The 21,925-nt window shown below is 34.5% G+C and overlaps 2 protein-coding genes across 5 annotated transcripts in view; one reads left to right on the plus strand and one right to left on the minus strand.

Annotated features, from left to right (window-relative positions):
• The window catches only part of ERGIC2 (ERGIC and golgi 2), a 36,037-nt gene extending 30,262 nt beyond the window's left edge, over nucleotides 1–5,775 (plus strand). The window contains exons 11-14 of the mRNA XM_030830463.2: nucleotides 1,173–1,270; nucleotides 4,075–4,237; nucleotides 5,311–5,393; nucleotides 5,563–5,775. Coding sequence (XP_030686323.1) covers nucleotides 1,173–1,270; nucleotides 4,075–4,237; nucleotides 5,311–5,393; nucleotides 5,563–5,625 — 407 coding nt within the window. The 3' untranslated portion in view covers nucleotides 5,626–5,775. The remainder of the gene's footprint in view (nucleotides 1–1,172; nucleotides 1,271–4,074; nucleotides 4,238–5,310; nucleotides 5,394–5,562) is intronic.
• Nucleotides 5,776–10,931: 5,156 nt separating this feature from the next.
• FAR2 (fatty acyl-CoA reductase 2) overlaps nucleotides 10,932–21,925 on the minus strand; it is a 137,895-nt gene continuing 126,901 nt past the window's right edge. For all 4 annotated transcript variants that reach the window (XM_060305740.1, XM_060305741.1, XM_030830465.3 and 1 more), the window contains exons 9-12: nucleotides 21,247–21,418; nucleotides 16,610–16,739; nucleotides 13,821–13,948; nucleotides 10,932–12,924 (exon numbers count right to left, since the gene is read on the minus strand). In XM_060305740.1, the coding sequence (XP_060161723.1) occupies nucleotides 12,762–12,924; nucleotides 13,821–13,948; nucleotides 16,610–16,739; nucleotides 21,247–21,418 (593 nt within the window). In that variant the 3' untranslated portion in view covers nucleotides 10,932–12,761. The remainder of the gene's footprint in view (nucleotides 12,925–13,820; nucleotides 13,949–16,609; nucleotides 16,740–21,246; nucleotides 21,419–21,925) is intronic.

The raw sequence follows: 21,925 nt of genomic DNA on the forward strand, positions 1-21,925 counted from the left end.
AATTTTAACTTTCCCTCTCCTATTCTGAATTACAGTGAGATAAGAGACAGAGAAATTGAACTGATGGAAATAAAAATAAAAATTAATTCATGCTAGACACATGAAAGTACATACTGTATACCTCCATTTATATGAATTCTAGAATAGGCAAAACGAGTCTGTAACAATAGAAGGTAGATTAGTGGTTGGCCTAGGACCAGAGGTAGAAGGGATTGACTAAAAAGGGGTTCAAAGGAACTCTTTGGGGTGATTAAAATGTTTTATATTTTGATAGTGGTGGTTATTGTATGGATAAAAACATTTGTCAAAATTTATCAAACCATACATTTAAAATTTATATATTTTATTCATGTACTCAGTTGTCATAGACAGTTATCACCATGTGACGTGAAGTACATCGCAAACGTAATGAGGCCCTATTCACTTAACCTAGCTGAAACTATAGATAGATGTATCTAGTTCTAAATTTTCTAGAATGTAGACCTAGAGAATTAACATGTTTTGTATTATGTGAACTGTTAATTGCTTAAAATTAATTAATAATTAGTAATATACTGGTGTTTATGACTTGTATTAAACCTATAAATGCCTAATGACTATATAAATATGATCATTTTGATTACGTAGTAACCCCAGGCCATCATTCAGTAGTTTCTTTGCTTATTTTCCTACTGTAGTATTGATTCTTTGTATTTATCCAAAGGCTACATTTTGGTTTATATATCCAATAGCTAATTCAGTTTTGGTTTATTTATTTCTGTTCAGATATTAGTAGAAACTGAAAATGTGTCTTGTGGTGGTTATGCTATTATAACTTTATTTTTATTAGTTTCTGTACTATAAAGAAATGCTTTTATTTTCCATATTTTATACAAGGATGATAACGATTATAAAAGATATCTAACTAGATAACTAGCTCATCTTTTTTGACATCTTCTAATAGATGTGTGTGTGTGTCTGTGTGACTATTTTATGCTTACTGAGAACTTGTTTTACCAAATGTGAATATATTGCTTTCATTGATTCTTTTATAATATTTTTTTGTTAGACATTAAGTTATAAGTAGCATTAAATTTCAGATTAGATGTATTTAATAGAAGGCTGATGTATTTGGCAGTAGTTTCATTGCTACTGGATGGATGAAAAAAACCTACATTTTGTTTTTATTCTAGACAACCAGATGTTCCAATATTTTATTACAATCGTGCCAACAAAACTCCATACATATAAAATTTCAGCAGACACCCATCAGTTTTCTGTGACAGAAAGGGTAAGTTGAATCCAACTGGTAAAATTATTTTTTTAAAGCATTTTATAGTCCCGCTACAAAATTAGTTTGGAGTTTCAGGTAATGCCCTCCCCCATTTAAAATTTGAAATGCATTGACATTTTATTTTAAGTCAATAAAATATCAGAAATGGGTATTAAGTATGTTTTAGAGTAAGAAAAGAAGTAGATTTAAAAAATCTGGAATGTTTTCCATTCAATTAGTAAAAAATTATTAAACTATGATATTAATTATTTTACTCTTAATATCTTAATACTTGTTTTCCCATGTACTGGTATAAGCAGTTTTTTTTAATCTGCCAGCAGATTTTCTGATTTCTCTGTTATTTATTTTTTACTTAATGTATCTACCCTGGGACACGCATGGTTATTGTGACTCAGATAGCAGATTTAGAGGGTTTGCCTTCCTAATTTAGGGCTTCATATTCATCTGATTGAGAGGACAGACGTTCTGCAACCTTAGGGTGGAGTGGCCTTATAAGTAAATATTGATAATGAGAAGCAGAATTTTGGAATTGGGCAGTTTAACAGATTTCTCACTTACTCTGGGACCATGTTTTCTTTCTTTCTTTCATTCTTTTTGTTGTTAATTCTTTATTTTTATAAGCTATGTTTTCTTATTGTGTTCAAGAATGGTGAATATTCAAATACTAGTATCCAGAAGAATTCCAGAATTTAAGTGCTTTTAAAAATTTGCTTTCGGGCTTCCCTGGTGACGCAGTGGTTGAGAGTCCGCCTGCCGATGCAGGGGACACAGGTTTGTGCCCCGGTCCAGGAGGATCCCACGTGCCGTGGAGCGGCTGGGCCTGTGAGCCAGAGCCGCTGAGCCTGCGCGTCCGGAGCCTGTGCTCCACAACGGGAGAGGCCACAGCAGTGAGAGGCCCGTGTACAGCAAAAAAAAGAAAAATAAAATAAAATTTGCTTTCCTCCATATGAAATTTTCCTTTGATAGTCTTATAACTTGTGTTGACTATGTCCTCAGTAATTGTAGAGTTTTCCTTATTCTTGGGAAACTAAATACTAAAGTTTTTAGGGGTGAAGTGTCATGTGTTTATAACTTTTCAAATGGTTCAGGAGGAAAAATCAAGTATGTGTAACTCCGTGTGTGTGTGTGTGTGCGCGCATGCTCACATGCAGAGAGAAAGAGAAACTAGGTAAAGTGTCTACAAGTATATATTGTGCTTTTTAGCATTTCTTTATGGGTGGGGAGATAACCATTTCTCACTAAGGTTGGCAACACCTGAAGGTCAGGCAGTCTACACAGCAGCACGACTTTGGGGAAAACCGGCATGCATACATTGCTAAGGAAAATGGCATAGTCTCTTGGAAGGGAGTTTGGCAATATCTGCAAAATGACATATGCATTTACCTTTTGACCCAGCAATCCCACTTCTAGAAATTAAATCCAAAGATACGGTGGAAAAAAAGTGATGTTGTATATGAGATTATTCGTTTTGTTACTTGTAATGACAGAAGACTGGAAGCAACCCAAGTGATACATCGACACAATGGAGGAACATGCAACTTTAAAAAAAAGAGACAGAAAGATATCTATATACTGATACGAAATTATCTCCAGGATGTATTTTAAATAACAAAAATAAATTAACAAGAAAAAAAAAAGAATCACAGAGCATTTGACCTTTGTGGGATGTGTTAGTACTGATAGGACAACTACAGTGGTTGTATTTCACTTAAAAAAAAAAGGAGTAACTGGAGTTGGTAGAGTGGAGGATGAGAAGGACAGGGCTGACCTTCATTGGTCCTAGACCAAAAGCGAATCATTATGAGTCTTTTGTTATGTAGACACCGTGATCCCTAAAACAATATCCACTCACATAGGTGATGACAATATATTTATAATTTTGGCAAAATATTGAACTTATCAGAACTTAAAGATGAAGTCCCTTTATATTGGAAACTTGATCAATGTCTTATAAGGCTCTGTTGTGCTAATAGGCAAAGAGGTTTTGTAATGCCCACATGAAATTGTTTTAATTTCCCACGTTACTTGTCTTCCTAAAGCTTGCAGTTTAGTTACAGCTTAGTAAAAACAAGTAGGGCCTGACACAAAAATCATAGCAAAGCACTGTGGTAGCATAGTTGTTTCATGCTATAATAGAAATTTGCAAACTTGAGTTTTGAAGTGTAAACAGAATGGAATGAAACAATATATTCTCACTCAGTGTGCACACTGTGGTAGGTTTATAATTTTAGTTACGCTCCTTTCAAGAAAAATTTCCTTTAAAAACTGAACCAGTAGCTCAGATATTGATATCTTTCAAATTAATGTATTATGTTTTCTTCCTGTACTCCATCTCATATAGTTTAAAATGAACAACAGCAATTGAAATTGGTTTTAAATCTTATCATTCAAATGACAGGAAGTAGATAGAATTATTTTGTAAATTCTTAGCAAAGAAATAATACAAAAAGTATGTCAAAATAGGAATGTAGTTTTCATTGATTTGGTCAATGAGGAATGTGCCATATAAACTCTTGAGTTTAGTAGAAACCTTGTAGATGTAAAGTGACCTTTTTGAGAAAACAGTAAAAAATGATTCTGTTCTTTTGATTGCTTCAAAAGCTAACCATACAAAGAATACAGAATAATTTGCTTATTTCTGGAGAGCTTGGTCTAGTAGGACAATTCATAAAGAGATTTGGATGTCCCTCTTGTTCAGGAGGGCTGGAGGGCTTCATATTGACTGTATACAAGTAACCTAATGATGTGAATCCTGTTTGTCTCTTCCTCCTCTCTCTCCCCTTCCTTTTGCCTTCCTTTAGGAACGTGTCATTAACCATGCTGCAGGCAGCCATGGAGTCTCTGGGATTTTTATGAAATACGATCTCAGCTCTCTTATGGTGACAGTTACTGAGGAGCATATGCCATTCTGGCAGTTTTTTGTAAGGCTTTGTGGTATTGTTGGAGGAATCTTTTCAACAACAGGTTAAGATTCATTCCTTTTTTTGTCTAATTTCTAAAAGTTCTGCTAACATTAAAAATCAAGATGCTTTTACTTAAAAGGGGAAAGAAATATACACATTCTCATGTTTTGATACTTAAAGAACTTTTTCTTTAAGATTTAATTTCAGACCTCAAAAATTGTATTGATTAAGCGTTACACATAACTAAGTTCACTGCATTCAGTGATTTATGGGAGATTACTTAGTGTGCTAGAGAGAGCCTAGGATTGGACCCAAGTTCTGTCATTTACATGGTGATAGCTTTGTGTAGGTCACCTAAATTTTCTGAAATTGTTTTCTCTATATAAAAATGAGAATAATAATATCTAACTTGCAAGTGTGTTATAGGATTAGATGAGAAAATGCCTAGAAATAGTAGATACTTTGAATGTAAATTTTCTTTTTCAGTTAAGGTATTTTTAACTGTACACAACGTAAAATTGTATTTTATGGTATGTTGAACTATGAAATATGTGAAACCAAATTTTTAGTCAGTAATGTTTTTATGACTTTTGGTCTTTTCGCCGTAAGATTATGGGATTCTCTCAAAGATAACTTGCAGAATTGTAATTCTGAAAATTTGATAGTTGAGTATAATAGATAAGGAAACAGTTCCTTTTTTATCCTAACCTCTATTTAATATTACATGGGGTTTATATAGTTTGAATTATATTTTTAAAATGGATGAATAGCTTTTCTTATGAAAGTTTTTATCACTGCTTTATTTAGATTCATTTAAATTTATGGTGCTAGTAGTATTTATTTTTCAAAATTGTGTAGGTGTGAGACATATTAAGCACCTTTGAAAAGATTGCTTTGTCAAGGTCATGAATTATGTGGCTTTGTGATTTTGAAAAGAAATTCATTTATTTTAAAATTCAATTGTCTTGATATTTTTGACTGTGGAAGTGAATAAAGCAAACTGTTTCCTTCCTTATCTATTCCTTTATAATAGTTTTTTATTCTTACTTACAAAATTAGGAAATGAATAACTTAGGAAGAAATTTCATTAAAAGCATAATTTAATTAAAAACATAAACTTATTTTTTATTACAGGCATGTTACATGGAATTGGAAAGTTTATAGTCGAAATAATTTACTGTCGTTTCAGACTTGGAGCCTACAAACCCGTCAGTTCTGTAAGTGGTGTAGTATAAATGGTGCTGATCTCTAAGTCATAGTATCATTGTTAAATCTAAATAGTAGCTCTTGGCGCCCAGAAAGAAATTGCCCAAAATAAAGTGTTGTGTTTAGAGGAAATAGTGTAAGGAATAAAACTAATGCTTCGGTCTTTTTATTCCTCCCTAGGTTCCCTTTGAAGATGGCCACACAGACAACCACTTACCTCTTTTAGAAAATAATACACATTAGCACCTCCCAAGTAAAGGAGAAAAACTTTTTGTCTGAGATGTAAAATGTTTTTAATAATAAAATATTGTGCAATATATTCAAAGAAAAGAAAATATGAATGAGAAGCAGGAATCACCCTAGGGGGAAAAAAAAAAAAGAAAAAAACCCAAACTGAAATCCTATGTGTGTTGTGTCTGTTACAAATGTCCTAGAAGAAATTATACAGCTAATCTAATCAGTGAATAAGCCCAACTGGAATATTGCGTTGAAGATGACCCCTTCTGATATTTTCATAGCAACGGCAGTATCGAAATCAAACCTTGCTTCTTGATGACAAAGAGCCTGAAGGAAGAAGTCAAACCACATCTAAAGAAAATGGCATTGATAAGTGCAAATGTTTGCATCTGTTTGTTTTTAAAAGATATGATGTCAGAATAAAATATGTAAAACATGTGGAAAACTAGTCTAGACTTTAAAAAGTGTGGTCAGGTCACATTGTTAATAAAGGAAGAGGGGGCGGGGCCCCTGTGTTATAGCCATATTACTGTTAAGCCATAACGACAAGACCATTTATCCAATAATTCAGTCTTAGGACGGTTACTGCTTTTCTTTAAACTCTGGCGATTGACTTTTCTGATCAGGGCAGGGTCGTGAAAGACTAAGGTGAATTCTTACAGGGGCAGGTACATAGATGCTATAATATGTAACAGAGGTATCATTCACAAATTATATAGTGGGCACTTATACAGGGAGAAGAAAGCACATGTTTAAAAAAAATGCTAAGTTTCCTAATCTGATCCTTATTATTGGTATACTTTGGGAACAGGGGGTGAGTAATAAAAAGATCAACTACTAATGATGAAAATTACCAGTCTGTAAAAGATTAAGAGGATAAGTAGCATATTTTGTGTGTGTTGTGGTGAGTGGGCAACAGGGTAACTTTAAATAAAATAGAAGCATGAGGCAAATATTTAAGTAAGACAAGATAATGTCAGATCTGAGAGATTATAATATTAAACAATGTCCGTTAAACTGTAAAACTGTATTATGAAAGAAGTATCTGCATTCAGAATGTCCTGAATGTGATTGATTTTGTATTAGATTGTGTTGGTCTAGCTTTCTTACTATTTAAGGATTGATTTTAAATTTATACACTATAAAAGATTGAAAATAATGAGAGGGGTATATCACTCAGGTGCTGTTAAAAACTAAATTTGGAATATGTGTGCCAATATCATTTTTCCTTTTGTAATACTTAATGATAGTAGAGGAATCATCAACCAGTCTTCATGGTTTAAGTCATTTAGGGAAATGGGGAGACAAAATTCCAGGTAAGTAACAAGGCCAAGACTAAAAGACAAGATTTAAAATGGTGGTTTTTAGAGAACAGGCCATCACAAGTTAGAGTTTTTCAAATTGCATTCTTTTCAAAGGTAAAAGAAAAGTCAAACAGTTGGGGCAGATAATGTAATGGAGAGAAGGAGAAATACTGATAAAACTACTTTTCATTCAAGCTTATGTGGAATGGTATTTTGCAGATAATAACAAGTGTCATTGTTTAAGATATACAGTTTATCACTGAGCCATTAAATTAACTGATTAATATAGGTAACAAACATGCTTTGAAAGGTTTTTGAATTCAGAAGATTCCAAATAATGAATGGTCGTCTCCGTATTTCTCATTTCTTTTCTTCAGATATTATTTCCAATGAAGGTAGACTAGGAAAAGGAATTTTAATTAGAATTAAAATTTTAGCTGTTTTAGACTGAATGTCAGTTCTGTGAATCTGCTTGTCAGAAAGTTCAATTAAGTTTCAGGGTTTTTTTTTTTAATAGGAAAAATATTGATTTAGAATTATTTTCTTTCAGTTAGGATTATGACAGTTAAGTATCTTTAAGAAGGATTTTAAAAATTATTCTCGTACTTACATATGATTTTTAATTGTTTCTGTGTTTTCCAAATACCATATTAAAATTTTAATGGAATTAATCTGTCCCATTAAAACTGACTATAAAAGGAATTTCTTTGAAGCAAAATCCTACTTTGCCATTGATTTCCATTTTAAAAGTTAAGAAAGGTTTCCACCTGAAACTCCTCAAATAGGGTCAGATTTGGGGCAATCAAAGTATTAAGATTCTGACCAGCCCTTTGTATGATGAATGATGAAGTATACTTGCATGTTAGGATTTATTAGGAGTTTTTGACCTCACCAAGTGTTTCTTTTCCATTGCAGAGAACACTGTACTGGCCTATTATGTAGCCTTGGTGTGTGCCTGGGGTGCCTCCAGTAGGATACCCAACTTTATTACTCAATCCTCTTTATTAGGGCATTCATAATATCTATATATATATTCCATCCTAAATATTTTTAAGAGTTGAGATCTCAAATTATGTGAAATGTGTTTTTTTTAAAACTGTGTTTGCATATATTGGCCTATAAAAGGAGATGAAACGTTTAGGTGAATAATTCTCTGCTACAGTATTTGTACACCTCAGACTACCTCCTGGTAAAAGCTTAACTCAATATGAGAAGTACAAAATTATTTCTAATTCTCAACTTAGGTGATTAATACTACACTTTTCTCGTATACATTTTATGATATAAAGCACTGAATTTTTATAATAAATAATTTACTAATGCAGACAAAGTTTACAATCTTTAATACTAACTAATTTTGGAATTCATAAAGGAATGACTAAGATCTCCTAATTTTTTAATGGTATAAGTAGACATATGTTATGCATTGTCTTTTTATGTCTTAGGTTAGTAATTCAAGTAACAAAATAAATTTATATGCAACCCCCTTGCTTCAAAATTTAAAATTTTGAATCTTAAACTTCAGTTCGAGATGCATAATTTTGAATGTTCAAAAATTACTTAAACATGACTCTTAGGATCTTTAAAATCTCATCATGCCCTTTAACCTAGTACTTAAGTTCCTCCCTTTCTATTTGGAGCTGTAGCAAACCTTCAAAGTGAGTCACCTTTTGTCAGCACTATCCAAATAGATCACTATTTGTTCACTACCTTATGGTATGATGTCTGGAGTAATATCCAAGTAATTTCTTTATTGTAGTTCCCCCCCAGCCCTTTTGAAATATTTTAGTGACAGTATCACTTATCATTATTTTAAGAGTAGGAAACAAACTGCCTTGGATTTTTTGGTTTTCTTGTAGTTTTTTTATTGTGTTGTTTTAAGAGAAAAAAACCATAAAAGACTCATTTAGTGTCTCAATCCTGAACATTTGGACTCTAAATAAAATAAATTGTACAACTTCTTTGTCCCTTTACGATCATGTACCCCCAAATAAGGCTCAGTTCCTCGTATTTTTCTTTTTCCTTCTAGGAAAACTACAGCAATCTTTATCACTCAGTTACATTTCCTTTGCTTCAGATGGAGCTAAATTGTTGTATGAGATTGGATTCATTCTGTATTTTTCGTGTTATGAATGGACGAGTGATGAAAATTGAGCAGTTGACTCAAGTTTATAAAGCTGTAAGCAGATTATAATCAGCAAAACATTTAATAGTTTTGTTTCAGCAACTCCAAGTTGTACTGGATATTTATCAAAAGAAATTAGATGAACAATTCTTCCAAACATCGTAACTCATTTATGCTATTTGTGTAATGATTTTAAGGTAAAACTCAGAATGAGAAGGTGTGGGGGGAAGGTGTACATTGATGAAAGCTACATACTAAAGCAGACCTTCAGCAACACGGCATATAATTATGTAATGAATATTTTGTAAATTCTGTTTCCAAGCAACTATGCAAGTCAATTTGGTGATTTCTTGTATTATACTTACCTTTAATTTCTTTAAGATATTTTTCTAGGATTGATGAAAGTTCCCCAACCCCACATCTCCCCAACCGATTCACAGTTCCAGCTTGGAACTGCTATTTCAAATAAAGTAGGGACACACATAAAATGTTCACCTGTGTGTTAAGAGAGCTGTTTCTAGCTATTAAAACTCAATTTCAGTTACATATCCTTTGTCATAATTGTATCTACACCTCACAGGGCATTCCTGTCTTTCAAGCCAGTTACATCCCTAAAACCAGCAATTTCTATTTTTATTTTGTAATTAAAAAATATGTTTTAGTTTATTTATTTTTGGCTGCCTTGGGTCTTCGTTGCTGCACGCGGGCTTTCTCTAGTTGCAGTGAGCAGGGGCTACTCTTCGTTGCGGTGTGAGGGCTTCTCATTGCGGTGGCTTCTCGTTGCAGAGCACGGGTTCTAGGCGCCTGGGCTTCAGTAGTTGTGGCTCGCGGGCTCTGGAGTGCAGGCTCAGTAGTTGTGGCACACGGGCTTAGTTGCTTCGTGGCATGTGGGATCTTCCCGGACCAGGGCTTGAACGCATGTCCCCTGCATTGGCAGGTGGATTCTTAACCACTGCGCCACCAAGGAAGCCCTATTTTGTAATTTTTAAAAATATTTTTTAAAAGTAATTTAGGCAGTGAGCATTTTTCCATATCTCTTTGTGGGCACATGGGACAGTCATTACTTTTTACTCTAGGCAATTGCTTATGTTCCTAGAATATAATTATTAGATTTGCAGTTACAGAGAAAAATAGCTGTGGAAATTTGCATGTGATTCACATGAACTTTAAAAATTATTGATGTTTTTGGAAGCTTTAGGCTGACGTACTTTGTTATGTTCACTGTGAGATAACACACTATTTGGGTATTAGTCCCTTCTCAGATCAGTCTATTTACCTTGAGATTCTAAATCAGTTTATTAAAGTGAGCTGTTAACTGGAGATGACGTTAGGTTAGTATAAAATGTGAGAAATGTTTTTCTGATTTGTGTGCTCATCTGCCTCAACTTTTTCTAGTATTAATTGCCTCAGGTGGTGACTGTCTTCAACTCTGTTATGTTTGTTACTGTAGCATATATCTTATGGGTGCAGAATATAGGGATTACCAAAACTTCTTTTTAAACATAAGCTTTTCTTTGTCCTCACTGTCCCCTTCTTCCCAAAAGTAGAAGGTTCTTTCTCATTGGAGTGTATATATTAGGCGCTCAAATTAGTTTCACTTGGTCTTGATGTAAAATAACTAGAGATTTTCTTTCATGCAGATACCTACTTTTACTGCTTAATCATCACAAGCTGCTTAATCATCACAAGAGAACTTTATTCATGTCATTTCTCTAATGTCACGGGTAGAACATGCTTCAACATGTAAATGTAACCCTATTAATGGTGTCTGAAAAAAATGAAGCGTTATGGGTATGTATTAATTTATATTCAACTGGTAGTTTATTTAGATTATATCATTTTTCTAGGGAGGAGGTGGGAGATCAACTGCAGTAGTCAAACACTAGAAGAGAGGAAACCATTTTTTAATTCAAATTTTCATTTAATCAAGTCAAAATGTGAATACTTGATCAGTGGAATTTATTGAATTGGTGAAACATAAAATAATCAAAAGATAGTAAATTCTTAGAACTATTATGTTTTGTCCAATTTCATTGAATTGTATCTTGATTTCATTTTTATCATTATCTACAGTTTGTATCTTAATCAATGTAACTCAAACATGTCATACAGACATCTCAAACTGAAGATATCCAGGTACTTTGTTTCAGAACTGGGTTGTCTGCCCTGGGAAGTAGTTCCCAGAACTTAGATGAGATTGGGAAAGACACTGCCCAGAAGCATCCCCACCAAATGCCCTTTATGAGGTTCAGAAAAATCTCAAGTAATATTGGGCTAGAAGTCATCCTCATGGCCCTAGTATACTTCGGCCACCTAGTGTGCCTTTCTGAGTATTAGCCAGTTATCTCAGAAAGTGAGCATAAATATAACTGTCGTTAACATCTTATGCTCATGTAATTTTCAAGTAGTTGCGATTCTTTTTAGTTGCTTAGGCCCCAGGTACTGTATTTGAATCATAATCCATGTTTTTAACACGAGATGCTGCAATCCAACGTGCACTCATCTCTCAAATATGACGAAAGTTGGAATAACAGTTATATTAATATAGGATCTTGAGATTCGTTTTTTACTCATTTGCATTATACATAAAATATTTCTAAACAAAACAACACCTGTTCTCTAAACTTAGAGTCACTTAATGAAGTCTGTCCTCTTCTGCTGCACATTCTACAGGTAACACTCTGCAACTGGAGTGATGAAGATACTAGCAAATCCTGGTGAAAGAGTAAACTTCCCCACTTACAGAAAAAGCTAAAACTAGCATTTAAAATTTTATTTGAAATTTTGCTTTCCTCAATGGCAAAGATCAGGGGAATGGGTTTTTACATGATTCTAGCCTAGGACCTTCCTCTAACATTAGTCACTCTAATCTCTAATCGAGGCCTGAGCAACATAAACTTAAATATAAAGGATTTGGAGACTTCAGTGAAGAAGAGGGAAACCCTTAGGAGGTTATCAGGAAAACTGGTGATTCAAAAGATTTAGAAATAATAGAGGTCAAATTCAAATTACGGGAACTAATTTTTACTTAAAAGCATAATAAACAGTCCCAATGAAAATACGCTTGAGCTTTCACTTTATACATAATTATTTACACCTCTTGGTTTTTTTTAGGTTTCAGAAGTGGGCATAGTTAAGGAAAATGTTAAATGTGAACCCACTTTTCTAATTCCCCCCAGCCCTCAACCAGGACTCCATGGTATAATACAAAAGAAAGCAGAAACCTCGGTGGAGAATTATTTCTCTAACAGCATTTGTGAAGATGTTGAGACCTTCCTTCCTCTACTTGCCTTGATTTTAAACCTTTATACTAAGTACACTAGAATGGTTCAAAGGTTAGAACTGCCTTTCTTTAGCATAGCTCAGCTTCTACCATGTATTCTTCCGTGTTTATTGAGTTGAAATTAGTCCTCTCAAGGAGGAAAAAACTAACTGGGAAGATGGGTGTACTTTGGTGTTTTATATTCAAGAGCATAGAATAGAGTGTTAGGAAACAATGTTTTCCTAACATATGTATGATTATAGGCTAGGATATGACTTTCCTTCTCTCACTGAAATAAAAATGTATAGTTAAGAAATAAGGATGAATACATGACAGCACATTTGACAGGTAATGACTTGGACATATTTGTTACTACCTAATCTTGAGAACCACAGTTGCTGTTTTAGAGGTATCTGAGAGGTTCCAAACAAAAGGAGATCGCCAAATGTTCTCAGACCTTGAGTGTGCTGGACGCCCTAAAGTAGGAGAGGAATTTGTAACAAAAGCTCACGATGAAGAACCACACATTCCGAGCCACCTGAGATCTTGCAATGAGAAGGCGCCAGGCGATGAGGAAGAGGGCGGTATTAAAGAGGTAGTGAATATTTCGGAGCCTGGAAACAGACATATATAACCAAAGTCAAAACAGTACCAAATACCCAACTATGTTATTTGAAGCATAAATGTATCTTTTCCTGGCTATGACCAGCAAATAACTAAGTGCTCAGGTATGTGGCACTACCTGATGGCCTTTTGATTTTGATATCTCTCATTTCCACCACATGCCTTCTGAGTAATCATTTCTATAGTATTCCCCTGACTAGTTTCCCTTTCTCATACCTGCTTTAACCTGTCTTATAATCATGGCTAACATAATCTTTCTTAAAAATACTTTGATCATATTACTATATATCAAAAACCTTCCCTGGTTCTTGTTCACTAGAGGGTAAGTTCTAAAGTTCTTGCTATGCAACGTTCCTCTCAGTTTGCAATTACTTTTCCCATACTTATCATCTCTGCATTAAAAACCCTTCGCTTCTACCAGAATTATGTCAGATTACTATAATTCTTTGTCCCTTAGGGATTAATTATTGAAAGAAATTTCAGGCAGTCAAAGGTCTTGAAGAGTGGTTAACTGATTTGCCCATGTTAAATAGCACAATCAGGTTTCCTGCCTGTTGGGTATTCTTTCTCTATACCACATTATGACAGGATGTTGGTAGAGGAAACAAACTTGGGTTCATATCTGGTTCCTGCACTTACCATGTGCGACTTGCCCACTTACCTTCTTTGAGCGTAAATAGCTCTTTGATAAAAATGGGATAACAGAAATAATACCTGCCTCAGGGATGTGGTAAAGTCTAAATGAAACAGTATATTACAGGGTATATAGTACAAAGGCTCAAAAAAAATTAATTCCTCTCCTCCCCCGCTCATATTTCATGTCTGGTATAAAATCAGGTACACATGGTAAGTGTTCAGTAAATATTAACTGACCGATTATATTTACCTTTTTAAGTGTTGCTTTGCTTCTGGGATCCCAGCCATATCCTCTTTCAATAAGTACTTCTTAACTCCTAAAACATAATTTTCAATGTATTCCAACCAATTCAACTGGCGCACATCGAAGTTGAATACCTGAAAGGCAAGAAGAGATTATGGATTGTCAGAATTGCACTGCTGGACGATCACTTTGTTCATTTGATGAAGTTTCTTTTACCTAAATGAGGGACATTCAGTTTGGAAGATTTAGGTTGTACCCCTCCAAACGAGGTGATTTGAGCTGTTATTTTAAAGGCAGTAACAATATGGATTACCATTTATATATGAATATTTAAACATGGATTAAGCACAAATATTTGACCTTTAGGAAGTCTTGGAAATTTAAAGGAACTGGTATTAGTCTGGTGAAGGTTAATTTCATTTCAAGTAAATAAGGATTAAATTTTTTTAAAGAGAATAAATAGGGACCAAAACAAATTATATATGTCTTTTTCTTTTCATTATTCTTAAATTTTGGTGTTGTTCCCTTGCCCTAGCACCCTTTCCTGAAATATCACTACTTCATTATGCTGATTAAGGAAAACTTTGGACTTAAGTTTAAACCAAAGGCTTAAATCAAAGCTTTAAGGACTAACTTAGCAGAATTTATATTCTATCTTTGATTTTGAGATGTTATCCATTATGTCTCTTAGTGTGCCATAAAACGAAGCCCTTCAGAAACATTCAGAGTGGTAAGAAAAGCTTTGCTTCTCCTAGAACACTAGTGTATTTTCTTTTCTTAGACAAAGAATGCCATGAAACTATATTTTCTTTTCACTTTGCCACCAGAAATCTTAAGACAAATTTCCTGCTTAATTGCATTGACTTAGTAGGATCTTGTAGACTACATATGAATGTTCTGTTTTTCCATTCTTACTCTTGATTTCATATTTTAGTACATATTTTTCCTGGTTTGATGTTTTATTTCTGTTTTGTTCTTTTATTACATGTATTTATTGCAAGTTATCCCAAATCTTTGTGAAATAAATTGGAGTATTAACAAAGAAGGCAGATGAAATTAACGAGTTCCAGAGAGTTTCACAGACTTGTCCAAAAGCTGAATTGCTTTCCAAAAGTAATTCTGTATCACTTTGTTTGGATTTGTTTATTTTCCACAGTGTCACTAAACGGTACTTATTCATCTATATAAACAGAGGCTTTTATTTTTATGCTATTTCATATTTCTAAGTTGTTAGATTTCAGTGAAACCCTAGTTTGGAATCCTCATTCCATGTGGCAAATGAAACTGAATTCTGAGCCACACCAGAGTTTGGCAATTATATCCAAGTATTCAGGACTATTACCTTTGCTAAGATATTGGAAAGCATATGTTAAATCCACTGCAGTTTTGATTCTGTTTTTCACAAAATTTTTAGTTATTTTAGGTAAAAATATTTGTAAAATGAAACTCTAAGCTTATTACCTTTTGAATTATTTAGATGGGTAAATTCCATGGAGAAAATGTAATAAAGATAAGCCTATATAACATTTGATGCTAATTTTAAAAATAATTTCTAATAGCCTGAGGGGATTTAAAAAATAAGCTGGTTTGATCCATGCATTTTAAACACAGGTGCTTAGAAGAATTTTGTCTATACAGGCATGTAAACATTTCTGAAAAAAAAAAAAGCTCTATTTCATGTCCATTTTAGAGGTTCACAGCAATGATTTCAGTTAAAATATCCATCTAAATCTCAACTGGTGTATTTAACATCGTTTCTGACTGCAAGTAACCCTTAGTTTCCATGGTGGGAAGTAATTTTAGGACTTGGATTTGAATCATGCTCTATGAGGCTGGTATGTACGAGCTAGCAGGTGAGGCTAGCTAGCCATCTAACATTTACTTCTCAGCATGACTTGGTTTCTTCTATATGCATGACTTGGTTTCTTCTACATGCTGGCAAGCACAAGATAAATCAAGAAATTTATCTTTTCTTTCTTTTAAAAAAATTTTAGCGGAAAATGTCAAGAGAGTGAAATCTTTAAAGCTTAATTAAAAACTAAGGATATGCTCAAGGAATAAATGACTGAGAAAATGAAGCTAGGGACATGTACAAAGTACAGAAGATTTCTATATTTGTGAATTTCAGGACATTTGTGACTGCTAAGAAGCTAATATATAGAAATAAATGGCACTGATCCTAAGCAATTAAAGTGAAGGTCTATCTTGAGAAATAAACGTCTGAATTGTCAAAGAGAAATCATTATAGGGAGGAAGACTGACAATGCTAGAGAGAGGGCAATGCTGATGGCGGGTGGTCTTAGCTGGGCTAGAATGCAGAGGTGGAAGGGTTAGCTTATCTAAAAAGATAAGAAGGAAGGAACTGTAGCTTTGGAGATGCAGAACCATTTTGATTTGACAAGAACAGTGGATGAGAGAGCTCCTGGCCAGTAAAATTATTATTTTTCATTGAAGTCATATGTTTTGGAGGTTAGGGGGGAAAGATAGAGGTACTGAGGATTTGTTGAAAAGTTAACAGCTATGGAAGTCGAACAAAGATTGAAACAAAGTGTATGAGACCTGACTGCAGAACAGCAGTGAGAAGCCAGCCAAAGGCTAAGAACCTAGATCTCTTACCTACATTAAACTTGCTTCCTGCAGCTGTGTTGATAGCATTCACTGATTTTCTTAGCCAAAAAAGAAAAAAATTCTGTGTGTATAACAAAAACGTCCTTTATTCATCAGCTCTCCAGGTCAAATAATTCTAAATTCTGAATGGGTAAGGTTTTCCTGTTGGTTGTCAGTGCTGTACTCACTCTTTGGTCTTCAGGACTCAGCTTGGACATCAGCATTTCTGTATTGTATGTGCTCCATTCCCAACTCCGGTTGATGAAATACTCCAGCATGGAAAGGGTTCTTAAAAGCCGATTCATGAGTTTTGTCATCCTGAGGTAAAGATCACATAGGAGCGAGTATCAGTGCACCACAGATGGCTGCTTCCCTGCTACTCTATAGGGATATATGACAAATCATGTTTGAAAAAATTATTTCTTCCCACGTTTTCAAATTCCACATTAAAACTCTTATTTTTTCCCCCTTCCATGTTAACACTCTGTCGAATGAAGGGAAGGGGATGAATCTAAAGGTGCTTGTTCTATCAGGCATTTTAATACCACTAAACTTCTTTCCCTCTTTTCTACCATCTCTTTCTCAAGAGTTGCAAATATTTTAAAAGCCTAGCCAGGTATCCATCCCTGATGACATACTGTTCATTCTTTGAATTCTGAGGTAGACAATAAGAAAACTTATTTCTCTTTTTTATTGTATGTTCTTGGATTTTTTTTAAAAAACTAATTGATTCGAGGTCTTATTATATAACTTCTAGGCAGAAGTGGTGACTGCATTAGCGTCCGATGAACCAAAAACAGTTATTAACTGTAATGGAGATTTAAGGGGAAAATAGTTTATTTGTTAATAATTTACTCAGGCGTAGTGCTGATATTTTAAAAAAATATTATTTCCACTAATTCCCATAACATCTCTGTTAGGTTGGTATTTATCTGCATTTTTATGTAAAGTAAACTTATGAAAGATTAAGTGGCTTTGATAATATAATGTGTCAAAGCCAAAATTCCAACTCAGTTTTGACGGACTTCAAAAAGCCTCTGTAAACTCACCCCCTGTATCCCATTGCTTGAGATGGATCACATCTTCTAACCCCATGGTCAGGACCTGCTGTTTGAACTTCCCAACTTTATAACAATTTGTAAAAAAACTTTTGTATTCTTTCTTATTTGATCCTCACAGTATGCTTCTGTGAGTTAGTCAGGGTCTATACTGTTTATCTTCATTTTACAGATGGATTAATAGGTTCAAGGTCACATGTCTAATGCTCAAGTCTAGATTTTCTGGTTACAGATCACCTTTGGCCTATAGAACATTCGATTTTTATCTTAATCAGTTAGGCTAATCTTGGTAATAGTTATTACTATAGTTGACCTCATAAAGACTTATGATGCTATTTGGGGAATTTGGTCTTATTTCTGGTCAAATCCTACTGCCCATATCCCTGATGACTCATGAGGTACTTCTCTCATGGTATCATGGGAAATTCTTAGGCAAGGAGGTAGAATCAATACAAGCATCATAATAGGGTTCCATTTACTATTGTTATCTAATATCTTGGCTGTAGACTGAATATTTATATCCTCCCACAATTCATCTGTTGAAACCTATTCCTCCTAATAGTGATAGCATTTGGAGAAGGAGTCTTTGGCAGATGGGTAATGCCCTTATAAAAGGGGCCCCAGAAAGCTCCTTGGCCCTGCCAGCATGTGAGGACACAGAGAACATGGCTGTCTAGGAACCAGGAAGTGGGCCCTCAGCAGATGCCAGATCTACCAGCATCTTGATTTTAGATTTCTTAGTCTCCAGTACTGTGAGGAAATAAATTTCTATTTTTTGCAGAATCTAAGTTCCCTGACCAGGGATTGAACCTGGGCCATTGCACTGAAAGCCTGGAATCCTAGCTACTAGGCCAACAGGGAACTCCCAAATTTCTACTGTTTATAAGCCACCTAGTCTATGATATTCTGTTATAGCAGCCCAAACAGACTAAGGCAATCTTTATCCATTCTACAACCCTGATGTAATTGATATGATTTCAATAGATTTAATTTTTAAAAAGAATCATTGCACAATGATTATATAGTATATATAAGATATATACATTGTATATATAATATTGTATGTTATATATACAATGGTGTTACATTGTATATACAGGACTATATCAGCATAATAGTATTTTTTTAGAAAGAAAGGATATATTTATTACTCTCATGTAGTAAAGATCTTCTCAATGCATACAATGCAAAAGCTATAAAGGGAAAGTGATTCATTTTATCTCATAAAATGTTTAAACTTCTTTGGTAATAATAGTGATTACTATATTCTATGCACTCTTATGTCAAACCCTATGAAATAGGTATGATTACAATCCCCTTTTTACAAGTTAGGAGTTAGAGAAGTTAAGTAATTTAGGGCTCATATGGATAAATTGGTGAAGCCAGGATTTAAATATGTAAGTCTGACTCCAAACTCCATGCTCTTAAGACCTGCATTATATATAGCTTCCCTTGTATTAAAAAAGCTTCATAATTAGAACTACAATATAAGAAACTGACTTAGTAAATACATGAAATATATATTTACACACACACACACAGAGCTTCCATAAATTAATAAGTACAACCCAATAGAAAAATAGGAGTATTACTCAGCCATAAAAAGGAATGAAATAGTGCCATTTGTAGCAACATGGTTGGACCTAGAGATTATCGTATTAAGTGAAGTCAGACAAAGACAAATGTCATATAACTTATATGTGGAATCTAAAGAAAAATGATACAAATGAACTTATACAGAACAGAAATAAACTCACAGACATAAAAAAACAAACTTATGGTTACCAAAGGGGAAAAGTGGGGAGGAATAAATTTAAAATTTGGGATTAACAGATATACACTACTATATATAAAATAGATAAACAACAAGGACCTGAAAAAGAATATATATATGTACATGTGTATATATGTATATCTGTATATTTGAATCACTTTGCTGTATACCTGGAACACTGTAGATCAACTATACTTCAATTAAAAAAAGAAAAATTAAAAAAATAGGCGAGAAATAGAAGCAAGCAACTCATACCAGAGAAAACACGAAAGTCCAATACACAAATGAAGGCCCAGCCCCGCCAGCAATCCCGGAAGATGCAACTCAAAGTGACCAAGAGATGCTATTCCTTGTCATTAGTTCGACAATTCAAAATATTGATTTTTGCAAAGTATTAATGACAGTGGGAAAGAAACAGACTTGTACTCTCACTTGCTATTGTGGGGGTGTAAATTGACAGAGGCTTCCTTTAAGGCAACCTGGTGGTAGTCATAAAATCCATATACTCTCCAATCTAGCAATCCCACCCCTCAGCCTCCACCCCAGATCTAGAGGTACATTCTAGAAAAAAGCATGTTTGTTGCCCCATTGTTTGTAATAGCAGGGGAAAAAGCACTAGCAGAATGACTTAGATTTTCATGGAACTCAAGTGAAAAAGTTAAAAGTATGTAGGATTGCTTTATACATACACAGAGATTTATACATACACTTACCTCAAAGCAACACTGTATATATGTCCATATATGGCTGTAAATACATAGACGATTACACACAAACACACATGGGGAAGAAAAGGTTCCAGAAAGATTCTAGCATTTTCTGCCATAAAGATTATTCTTAAGATTCCTATCACATAACAAACCTAACCATTTTCCATGAATATTACAATTTAATGCCTTACAAACAGAATACATAAATATTTTTATTGGGCTCTTTCCTCCTGTGTTTTCCTTTTGTACTTACCGAACTTTGCTCTTCAACCAGGTCTTCTTCTAACTCTGATATATTTGAAAGGCTTTAGCGTTTCTGCCAGGAATGTTTGGTTTTCCTTCTTCTCCCATCTTTATTTAATAAACCCCTCATACAAATATTTTCCCACAGACACAGTATCCCCTTTTTCACCTTGCTCAGGAAGAAACTGACAATTGAGTTATGAACACTAAGTAAGGTCTCTGAAAATTTGGATAAACTCTACATTGCCTAAGTTTCAGTCATTTGCTCTGTTAATAAGGATGGAAATAAAACACACTGAGAGAGACTTCTTCCTTTAAAAGGAGCTAACATCATGCTTCTGAGGCTTGATGGCAGGGATTTGCCTTTGGTAGTTATGATAATGATGGCACGTATAGTATTATTCAAGTGAGACAGGGGTATGAACGGACATGTCCTAGGTCACACAGCTGGAAGGTGACAGAGCTGCCTCAGCATCAACATACTTTCATTCGACCTTGTCCCCTCCACTCTCTTCACTCATCTCCAGGTGGCAGTAGATCCAGTTCTGGTTTCTCCAGATCTTTTCTCTGTCACTTCCTTTGAGACTACTTAAAATTCTTCCTTTAGCTTCCATTTCCTCATTTGTAAAATTGGGATGATGCGAATATCCTCCTTGGGATGTTGTGAGAATGAAAATGAGATCATCATGCACCATCCCTTGTGTGTATGTGAGGCTGTTACCATTGTACATTTTAAGATCATCTAACGATTTAGAAACTCCCAGACACAGAATCTCAGTTGTTTTTCTTTGTAGGTGAATGATTACCTGCTGAATTCATCAAGCAAGTTCCTTAACATACAACTTCATTTATTATGATAAAGGATCTCTAAGGTAGGCTTTTCACTACTACTGCTTTGGTTGTCCCCTTATATATACAAAATCATAAGTATATATGATTCAGTTGTCACCTTTCATCCCTAGGTAACGGGAGGGCTAAGGACTTGGGGCCCTCAACTTCCATGCAGAGACACTCCTAAAGCTATTGTCTCAGCTTCTCACCTGGGCTTCCTTCCTGTGAGCCGCAGGTAGAAGTCATAGATAATGGCAGGGGCCCGGTGGCTGACTGCATTCCAGTACTGGGTTGTGACGTTGTTGGTTGTGAAGTCAGCCTTTGGCCTCCTGAAAGCTCTCTCAAGTGGGATTTTTTCAAAGGTTGCCAAGACTTGGATCCCTGGGGGGGGGAAAAAAAAAAACCCAGAATAAGTGCTAAGTCTAGGAGCATATAAACCCACTGTGGTGGATGGCATTTGCAATGGGTCAAAACAATAAATAATAAGGATTTGTTGTGTAGAGTCATGAATCAATTTCTGAGAATAATATTAAGATTTTTATGCCGGGCAAGTGGTCACCTGCAAAATCAAACCATTTGAATAGGTTAAGAATTTGGTCCTTCTCTTGAAATCTTTACCCTAAAACAATTTCTTGGGAAGATAGTTTTAGTCAATACAGTGAAGTATTGTTCAGAAAAACTTAAATCCATCATTCAATTTCAAGGTTATCTAATCTATTCTAAAGCCCAAGACAGAGCCTAGGGGTGTTATTTCCTTGGTTGGATCATTTACTTGCAGGAAAATCAGGAAAGTTTCTAGACATTTTACTTAAACTTTTATAAAGATGTAAGTAAAAGAGAGAATAGAAAAGCAGGACTCCTTTGTGTTGGTTCACTTTAAATACCAGT

Source organism: Globicephala melas, chromosome 10 (assembly GCF_963455315.2).
Source record: "Globicephala melas chromosome 10, mGloMel1.2, whole genome shotgun sequence".
Classification (NCBI taxonomy): domain Eukaryota; kingdom Metazoa; phylum Chordata; class Mammalia; order Artiodactyla; family Delphinidae; genus Globicephala; species Globicephala melas.